Raw genomic sequence first — 10,630 nt, 5'->3', positions numbered from 1 at the left:
GGAGCCAACCTCCGGAGACCTTGAGCCCTGCGGAGGCTGGAGGGGGCGGGACCTCGGGGTGGGCTCTGCGCGGTGGGGGTGGGGACGTGGCGCCGAATCTGCACTGCCATTGGTCATGAGCTCCGGACTGGCGGGTGTACGTCACAGGCCGGGCCCACCCTCTTGGCAATGTCTTCAGACTGCTGCACTCCTAACTTAAGCATTTATTCCACTGGGATAGAAGCGGCAGGAGCAGCGTTGGCACCGGCGAACCATGGCTGGGATTTTCTATTTCATCCTCTTTTCGTTTCTCTTTGGAATTTGCGACGCTGTCACCGGTTCTAGGGTATACCCCGCGAATGAAGGTAAGAGCCGGGCAGCCCTTACGCGGTCCGGGACCTGGAGTGGGTGATTCACTGATGAATGGTCTTCGGGAGCTCAGAACCAGTTAGGATGGGGGCGGGGGGTGGAGAGCGTGGCGTGAGCTTCGCGTCCCCACTCCGGAGAAGGGTGCGGGACAGAGGGGATCCTTTAAGTGAGGACTGAGGAGGATCAGACAGTTTGAACTGAGAGGGGTGACCGATGCAAGCTGCCACTCTCCCCAAGTTTGTAGCGAAAGGCCAAAGTTTATCAGCATCCGCCTGCGGGGCCCGCTCCAGGCGCCCCGAGGGGATACACTGGGATTTGAAAACAAAACAACAAAAAAATGTGTTAGCAAAGTCCTCTACAGCAGCAGCATAGGCGAGAAGGGAACCGCGAATGTAGAGTGCAGTGAAGGCTTAGCGCTCCCGGCCTCTTGTCCAAACCTTGCAAGCCCGGGTTTCTGCAAAGTTTTCCCAGCGCTGCGCTTCCCGGGACCCGGCTGCTTGGTCTCCGCAGCGCAGCGGTGGTGGCGCCGCTTGTCGGGCGCCGGTGACCTGATTTCTAGCATCGGGCCTCAAACACCTTTTTCTCCATCGGGCCGCGCACCCTGGAGGTTGCAATAGCAGGCCTACCTCTCACCTACCCCAGATCCTTAAATCATCCAGCAAACCTAGGGTAGGTCCAGTCAGGGAGTGAAACATATCCCACTTTAAGCTTCTCTCTCCGAAATGTTGTACTGGACTAGTCTAGAAGGACAGGCATGACCGACGGGACCCATTCGTGTGCTGTTTTCTGCTTGTCTATTGAGACGTTGGAAGGATTGTTTGTCTGTGTTTCTGTCCGAGGTGAGGGGAGAGGTGGTGACCATTTAGTTTCTGATGGGCCTAGAGGGGAAAAAAAGCACTCTCTGTGTGTCTCTTTCTCTGTCTCTGTCTCTCTGTCTCTGTCTCCCTCCTCCTCTCGTGTGTGTGTGTGTGTGTGTGTGTGTGTGTGTGTGTGTGTGGTGTTTGAGAGCAAATGTGTGCCTGACGCGGGTGTCTGCATGAACCTGGACGATTTGTGCCGGGTAAGCGAGTGCGCATAGTGTGTGAACGTGGGCTCCGGCCTATGTTCGTGTTCCAACCTGCACGCATTAGCTGTGCATCTGTCTCATCGATTCTTCCCACTCCCTACATCCATCCATCTATCCATCCTCCTGTCTCTCCAGGCATCAGTCCATCTAGCTATTCCTGTGCAATCCACTATCATTTTTTCTGTTCCGAAGGAGGGAGCCAAAAACCAACTTAGGCTTGGCTAGGCAGAGGGTACCCGGAGCTCTCCCGGCAGAGGTTTGGACACTGTCATACACCTGCCCACAGGCAGTGCTGGGGCGGAGGAGGGGGCAGTAGGGGTAAAAGAGTGGTCTCTCCCCTACTCCACCTCCTCATTCCGAGGGTTGTGGCTTCGATTTAGCACCTCGGCAACCGCTGCCGCTCTGTCCCTGGGGCTTTTCCTCTGAACGGAACCGCGTACCTCGGGTTCTCCTGGCTACTTACTTTACACACTTGTTAAGTGTCTCCAGAGACCTCTCTCGCCCCAGACGCGGAGACAGTTAGAGTCAGGGTTCTTTTTTACCTTTAATTTCCCCCCCTTTTTTTCCTTTGGGAAGCAAGACTGGGCACCCTAGACAAAAAGGCGCTCGATGGAACCGTAGGCTAATGTTGAAAGAGAGGGGGGCTGCACCCCCTTGCCCCTCCTTCTCTTAAAAATTAATTCATTTTGTTGCTTTTTATTCCCGTCACGTTTCCTTTTCTCCCTTTTACCCTCCCTTCCTACTCCCTCCCTTTTTTTGTAAATTGGGTCTTATTGTTCCCTTTGTGTCCCTAATCCACCTTACATAAATCCAAGTGGATGTAGCGGGCTTTTCTCTAGGGACCGGGAAGAGAAGGGAGCACAACTCCAGGCGGGAACGACCGGGAGAGGCTCTACATTTTAGAATAATTAATAGAACCCAGGAATACAGGATTTTTTCCTGTCCAGGAGCTAGGGCAAAGGGGTTGCTTTTAACTTCCTGGATTTGAGGGGTAAAATGAGGGGAGGTGGGCAGAATTCCAGGCCTTGGGGGTTTGACAGAGTTGGGGTACTCGGGCCTCCAGGACAGGGGCCTCCCATTCCCACCCCTCCCCCAGCCCGAAGAGCCAACCTCCCTGATCAAATTAATAACCCAAAGGGTTTCTTTTAGATGGGCCTTTCGACCCCAAGCCTGAAGATCGTGGTGGGAAGGGCAATGTGGATAGGTTTCGAATTCATTGCCTCTCTTTCAATGTCACAGGCACCTAAAGCCTTATTCCACCCTGAAAAGGAAGGGTACCGCCGCTCTAGAGGCGTCTTCTCCCTTCCCCCTAGCTTGGAGGCCCAATGTTAGGTGTAGCGTAAGCATACTAAATCCATTAGGCAGCACTCCATACCTAAAATTCAAACCAGCCATTTCCTGGGGGTGGAGGGCTCATCTCGGTTGTCCTCCAAAGGACCTAGGAAAAAGAGACTACTCCGGTGCATTTTCATTTTAACCTTACCAGTCTGGCAGACCTTCTTGCTGGAACTTAGATATTTAAAAAGCAGAGGGTGCATACAGGGGGCCTGTATTTATTTGGTGGTGGGGGGGCTCAGGGGGAGGGAGGAAAGAGCCTTTTCCATGACCCTTCGGGTCCTCTGATAGCATTCACTTGTGGGTCTGTCACCACCACCGGTGAGTTATGTGGTCATCTGAGGCTTGCAAAAACAAATACCATCTAGTAGATAGCAGACAGAGATGAATGCAGACTTTGCTCTCTGGTGTTGCTGTCCTACATTGATAGATTTATTTTGTTTGAATTGTGCTTGCGATGCTCTATTCATCCTTTTTAGGAAAGAAAAAAAATGAATCAATCGGGTCCTCAGATGGAATTTTAAATGCTAAGCAAGTTAAATAAATAAAGAAGAACCTGCAGATGTAACGAGGAGAGAGGATCATGTGAGGAGTGGTTATTTACATAAGTGGGCCCGAGTTTCGGTTTTGATCAGATTGGCTATCCGCACCCTCAACACATATGGAAACGCTCAGGCAAATGATTTTTGTATTATTGGCTTTTTGCAATTGGAAATTAATCTATTTTCCTTTGTGTTTTTTTTATATTTTTTTTGCAGTTACTTTATTGGATTCCAGATCTGTTCAGGGAGAGCTTGGGTGGATAGCAAGCCCTCTGGAAGGAGGGGTAAGTTCTAAGGCCTTCTCCGAGGCAAGAGGGGGAAAAAAAAAAGAGTGATTAGCCACTTTCTGAGAGTCTAATGGCTTGATTCTCGGTGATTGTGGTGAGGGGGTCAGATTTCCGCTGTGGCCTATGAAGTGAATTACGCTTTGTTGGAGAAATCCAATACTCCCTTTGGATAGTTCTGTCATGGAAGAGCTAGAAACCAAAAGGGCAGAAAGGGGCTTCAAAATTAGGAGATTGGTGGAAGCATAGACTTAGATGCCTATTTAAAACTAAAATACCTACAAGAAATATGATCTGGAGACCAAATTAGAATTTATGCCTATTACTCTGGTGGTCATGGAGTCCTGGTGGGGTTAATTTTAGAGCAATTGTTCTGCTTCCAGATGAAGAAAGAGAATATAAAAGATACCAGAAAGAAAACATCTCCAATTATACACACCAAAGCAGCGGGGAGGCCAGCCTCCTTACCTTGTGGTCCTGATCTTAAATCAGCTGCAGGTTAAGGAAGTTTCTGCCAGAAGCTTGTAAATCCAAAAAGTCCTCCAGGCTTTGAGCATTCAATTTAAAAGTTTAAGCATTTGGAGTCTGGATCTCTGCAAACCAGGGGCACATCCTTCATATCTCAGCCAAGGAAACTGTAGAACTCTACATGACCATCGCTAGCAGAAGACCCCCTTGCGTAGTCACCACATCCTCCCTTCCCCCTGAGCAGCAGGTCACAAATGAGTCAGTTACCTAAAGAAGTCAGGACAGCTTGTATCTCTGACTATGGGCCCTGGATTGAAATAACTCACATCCTTTAAAGAAGTAAGCAAGGCATTTGACTGTGACATGCGTGATAGTTTCTGACTGAGTCAGCTGATCAAAAACAATGAAGAAGCAAAGATTAGGAGTCTTGCAAGGCAAACATCGTCCTGCCAGCACCCGGCATGATGTTCTGCACCCTTGAATAAAGAATTGACAAAAAACTCATCAAAAAGATTCATAGACACTATTATACAATATGTATTTCAAAACTAAGAATGGGCAATTAAATAGTCATTAAAAAAAAAAAACACCTGAGGGATCAAAGCAGGCCCTACAATCCATTTGAAATAAAACAGAGATTGCCCTGCTTTCCTGTCTCTCTGACTGAACTTGACTGCCTGCTGTTGGCTTGGTCTTTGATAAAAAATTCCGTTCTGTCTCCCAAACCATTTTTTTTTTAAAACCTAAGAGAGGAAAAGTGATTGGCAGGCCTCTGGTAGTGTAGACAGGCTGTATTCAGTGCTGATTGCAGGCAATTGCCCTCATCCGTTGAATGTGAAGAAAGATACAGCTTTATCTTGCTGTGAGTCAAACTCAGTGTTAATCTGGACTCTGGACACATCACTGGTCCAGAGGAAGCTTGCCCAGGCTCCACTGGGAATTCCCCTCCCTAGGTTAGAATGTATGACAACTACTAGCCAACAAAACTGAGGATGGCGAGTCTGTGCTTATTCAAAAATTGTAAAGCCTCCTTTCTCTTTCTTCCTGCCCCAAGCATGAAGACAGAATACAGCTAAGATCATTTTCAACCTAGCTTGTTTCACTAAGTATACACTTGGCCTATGTAAACCAAGGAGTGACACATTTGAAAGTATAGTCTATGGTCTGTCTGGTTTCTAGAAAACATTTGTTGGAATTTAGTATGCAGGCATCTTTTCTCCTCTTCCTGTAGAATTGCTGTGGAAGAGTGCTTAGTCACATTTTCTAGACACAAAACTTTTAGTTGTTTTGAAGTCTCTATTTAAAAAAAGGAAAACCACTACTAAAGCCACTATGCATAGCTTACTGTGCACAACCCAGAACTTTCTATGGACTTGTACTCAGTTTTTTTTCCTTCATCATTATGAGATGTGTGCCATTTCAGCTATTATTATTATTACAAGGTCAGACATGAAATTTTACAAGTATACCTCAGAATTGGTCATTCTGCGGGAACAAGAGAGGGGGATGGTGAAAAAGAAAGGCCCAGTGTCAACATGCTATCTTTCATATGTAGAATCTATTCACAGACATATGTATATATACATATATCTACACATATACATACTTGTGTGTGTGTTTGCACACATGCATGTGTGCACGTGTGAGACAGGAAAGCAGATTGTGCAGGAAAGAGATCAGCAAGAGGAGGAGTATCAGGGTTTGCAGATCAAGACTCCTTGGCATATACATGTGAAAATTTTATACACATATCACACATATGATAAAATCTATTTTATATACTAACCAAAAAAAAAAAAACCACCTAACTTAAAAGTCATTCAAAGACATTGAGAAAACAGTCAATGTTGAAAGTTCAGTTAATCTCTACGTTTTTATCATTGAAATCCTTTTCAGGTTTAGAATGAAAGTAAATTCTGAGGATCCACTGACTAGAAATGGATTTTCTTGGAAAAGTCCAAGTTAATGGTAAAAATATGGGGTCTTGATTGTTCAGGGGTCTCTCCTTGTAGGCAGAGTATTATCTTTGTTGGAAACTGGAGAGGTGCCTAATAATGGCCTTCACATGGAACATATCCTTTTAGATACTCTTAAACCAGTTTGCCAACACCCCCAAGTAACACATGAGATACCATGGGAGATGGCTGCACGTCTCAGAGAGCCATCAGGAAGGACAGGATAATGGTGGCAAGTGAAGGCTGGCTGCTGCTGGCAGCTCGTACCAGGCACTCCTTTCTGACAGTGCTCATTTAAATGGGTGTGCTGTGTACAGTGGTGATTATGAAATAAGCAACTAAGAGATGATTCCTGGTTGCCATGTGTCATGGAGCAATGCGTTAATACGTTGCAGTTCAGGATAGACGTTCACCTGACCTGAATTACCCTATGGGGGCTCTACAGAGAACTCTCTGTCCTTTCATTTACAAGAATAAATGTGCTTCTCCAGTTCATCTTTGTTCTGGGATGAGAGGCATGCCGAGCAGGTATTTTTGATGCAAAATCTAGTTTTAGATTTACATGAGTTTTCCCTCAAACAAGTAAACTACTGATAATGTATTGCCTACCAGATTAATAATGATAACAATGATAATCACCACAGGACACTCAACAGCCTCAGTTCCAACTTTCACAACAAGAGCAAAAGATTCTAATACAGAATTGTATGCATTGTAGCCCTTCATAAATAGTCTTCCTGTCCATTAAGAGTTTCCCCTGCAAGGATGGGGACCTGTTGAAAGATACATTAGGATACTTGTGAGAGGGGATGTGCTACTGTGGAATACACATTTTTCAAAACTCTCTTTTTTCCACTCTAATTGTATTTCTGTTAGGTACTTGAGCTGATTTATGCCAGATCTATATCAATCTGCATTATTTTAAATGTTAATGAAGAATCGGAGGCTGTCTAGCAGTCTAAAAGCAGCCAGGATTTAGATGTAACCCAAACTGCCTCTCTGCTTTTACTATAGGAGGGGTGAGACTAGCGCTCTGCTCAAAATGAGTCCCTGAGCATGGCCATTGCCCACCATCAGAGTCTGTGTGTCAGGAAGTAGAATGCAACGAAAACAGCTCAGTCTCCTGTTAATTTTCTTGCCTGGGCTTTCCGTCATAAATACCACTTACTATTTTACTTTAACTGGCTGTGACTAATTAGAATCGAAGCACTCATTCATTGACTCTGTTTACGTGTGTGTGTGTGTGTGTGTGTGTGTGTGTGTGTTTTAAAAATAAAATGTGCACAGACACTTAGCAATTCAGTGTGGGCTCTGAAAAGTTTTCTATTCCTGTGATAGTATATTTAAGAAATGCAGTCAGGAAATGTCTTCCCAGGTTTACTGAAACCAGGTGGAATTTTCTTTTTTTCCCTTTAAAGACTAATGTTTTGTTTTGTTTTTTAAAAAAAAAAGCAAAAGTCATTTTTTTAAAAAAAAAGTATTAGGGAGCAAAGTTCTGACAGGAACACTGCTAATTAACTGATAACTGTCTTCCATTGGCAAACTCTACTCTTCCTGCCCTTAATTTGCAGGTTTCTGATTAGTAGTTGAAACAAACACACATACAGGTTTTTTTTTTTTCATTTATAAGTAAATGTTGCCACTTGTAGCTGTAGCTCTTATAATAGGTGGATTTGAGGTTGTTGGACCGCCACAAGAACTGCTGAGAACACACAAGTAGTAAATCCACTGTTGCCTGTTTTAGGCAGAAAAGTGAAGCAATGTGTATGGGGAGCAGGAGGGGGGATCGCAGAGAGGTGCGGGGTGGGGTTGGGGAGTTCAAGAAAATAGCAAAATAGCCCATAAGATACTCCCCTCCGGTGGCAGGGGGTTGGTGCACAGTAATTTTCTTCACTCTTGGAAGGATAACTGTCCTCAGTGTGGATGAATCTCTGATGAAACTTTCTCATTGATAACATTTTCTCTGGATCTTTGCAGTGGGAGGAAGTGAGCATTATGGATGAGAAAAATACACCGATCCGAACCTATCAGGTGTGCAATGTGATGGAAGCCAGCCAGAACAACTGGCTGCGAACTGATTGGATCACCCGAGAAGGGGCGCAGAGGGTGTACATTGAAATTAAGTTCACTCTGAGGGACTGCAACAGTCTTCCGGGCGTCATGGGGACTTGCAAGGAGACATTTAACCTCTACTACTATGAATCGGACAACGACAAGGAGCGCTTCATCAGAGAGAGCCAGTTCGGCAAGATCGACACCATCGCAGCCGATGAGAGCTTCACGCAGGTGGACATTGGTGACAGAATCATGAAGCTCAACACCGAGATCCGGGATGTTGGGCCACTGAGCAAGAAGGGGTTTTACCTGGCTTTTCAGGATGTGGGTGCTTGCATCGCCCTGGTGTCTGTCCGTGTGTTCTACAAGAAGTGTCCACTCACCGTTCGAAATCTAGCCCAGTTTCCCGATACCATCACTGGGGCTGATACTTCTTCCCTGGTGGAAGTTCGAGGCTCCTGTGTCAACAACTCAGAAGAGAAGGATGTGCCAAAAATGTACTGTGGGGCAGATGGTGAATGGCTGGTACCCATTGGCAACTGCCTATGCAATGCTGGGCATGAGGAACAGAATGGTGAATGCCAAGGTAAGAACAGCCATACTGTACTTTTCATTAGGGCTTAGTGCACGTAATTAAATCAGAGATGAGACTGAATGGAGTAAAGCCAGTAATTAACAGCCCCTGTGGGATGTGCTGGGACAGAGGGATCTAATGAGTAAGTGCTGTAGCTCCAGGTGGCAAGGCTAAGACATTTCTAATACTGAGAAAACAAGATGCTGCTGTAATCAGCAGAAGGCCAAGCACATTTGCTAACAGGCACTTAGATCCCAGCCGGCTTGATACCCCTTCTGAAATGCAAATGAACAAACTGAAGAAATGGGCTTGCTTGATCCTTGCTTACAGAGGGCAGAAAACCTTTTTTGAGCCAGTCTCCTGACTCAGTGAAAATAGCAGAATGTGTGTGAGCTTGAAGGAGTTAAATGGGAAACGCAGGTTGACTCACCAGGTGCCCTCCCACTGATTACGATTAATCTGTATAGAAGGAGTACTTTAATTTTTTTCCTGCTTCATGGACCAGTGGAGAAGTGGCCCAACAGAGTAAAGTAGAGGCTGCTTCAAGTGCCTCTGATCCACCTACCACCCCTTGAAGGGTTACAAAGCAAAATTAATCTTGACAAAAGACCTCTTCATCTCTTTTCGGAGATCATAATGCGGTGGGGGAGTATCCTGAGTTGATCTGTGGTCAGAGGCAATGGTTCGAGTAAACTGCCATCCATTTTGGTGATTGGGTTTTGGAAAAAGAGTGTATTTTTACTGCATTGATTACAATTCATTATATTACTGAAGCGATTTTCACCCATCTCACACAAATGAACATCAGCATTTCGTTCCTGACGTCCTCTGTCTGTCAGAGCAGAGACTGGCTTCCCGGCAGCTTTGCATTTGCCTAGGAGTTAAGAATGAGAGGAACCCATTTTATAGGTCTTGCTTATATCGTGTATGGATAGAGATGTCCAAACAAGCCAGTCATCCTATGTCTTCGGTCTTGCTTGGCATCGTCGACTGTCTGTTGCTCCTTACTCTGCAATGGCCATTGCTAGGCAGTGTCTCCTGGTCCCAACTATGAAACAGATCAGACGAACCTTTTCTATCAGTCAGGCCTCGGGGTTCACCTGATTTGGTGATGAAAGAGCCTTAAGTAAACGATGCCAAACAATTTGTCTGGCATCTCAAACATCCTAATGACAGGGTGGGATCAAGTGTAAGGCATTCCACTTGCTAGACCTGGAGTCTGTGGTCATCCCCACAAAGAAAGTACATTGATGGTCTTTGTGGTGTTATCCAGTTACATGGCTCCTCTTGGAGAGTTTTTCTACTTTCTCAGGAGGGGGGACAAAAGGGGCTTCACTGATTAGGTATAGTTATTTTTAGGAGTGGGTGTCTATGAATGTTCTTTTATTTCTTTATCAATAAAAGATAAAGATTGTCTTATTTCCCCAAGCTAAAGTGTCAACTTGAAAATATGCAAGTCACAGCGAAAAGGTACCTGTAATGATGTGTCACATGCTGTGTGGTTTGCTTTTGACTTGGAGAGGACTTGGTACACGTGGACAGAGTAGGAAGCCTGAAGTACATCCTGGCACTTGCATGAGAAAAGAAGCATGTACCTTGACACTGGTACAAGAACCACACCAACCGTAGCAGACAGCCACATGCCCAGGACTGTGCACTATGGCTTTCTAGAAAAGATGCTTCTCTTTGTGATTTTTGTAAACTATGACTTTACATCATCGTCCAGAGATCCTTGTATGTGATTGTTGTTCCTGTACTTCCTGCTAACACGCTCTCTCTGCCAGCGTTAGTTCATCTCCGTCTACCTAATGCTATTGATTTTCAGTTGTCATAGATCCTGGTAATTCATATATTGTAACTCCTTGACGTCTTTACAAGCCAAATTAGGGGGGAAAGGAGAAAAGGAGAGGGGATGAAGTCAAAGAAACATTTTTGTGGTTTGCTTTATGGAACTGGTGTGTGTGTGTGTGTGTGTGTGTGTGTGTGTGTGTGTGTGTGTGTGT

At 45.4% G+C, this 10,630-nt stretch overlaps 1 protein-coding gene across 1 annotated transcript in view; it reads left to right on the top strand.

The window, feature by feature from the left end:
- The first annotated feature begins 253 nt into the window (after positions 1-253).
- The window catches only part of Epha4 (EPH receptor A4), a 134,160-nt gene continuing 123,783 nt past the window's right edge, over positions 254-10,630 (top strand). The window contains exons 1-3 of the mRNA XM_028760580.1: positions 254-344; positions 3,508-3,575; positions 7,976-8,639. Coding sequence (XP_028616413.1) covers positions 254-344; positions 3,508-3,575; positions 7,976-8,639 — 823 coding nt within the window. The remainder of the gene's footprint in view (positions 345-3,507; positions 3,576-7,975; positions 8,640-10,630) is intronic.

This window comes from Grammomys surdaster, unplaced genomic scaffold (assembly GCF_004785775.1).
Source record: "Grammomys surdaster isolate TR1022 unplaced genomic scaffold, NIH_TR_1.0 126546, whole genome shotgun sequence".
In the NCBI taxonomy this organism is placed as follows: Eukaryota; Metazoa; Chordata; class Mammalia; order Rodentia; family Muridae; genus Grammomys; species Grammomys surdaster.
Note: the sequence above shows the minus strand (reverse complement) of the source record. Positions and strands in the feature narration are given on the sequence as shown.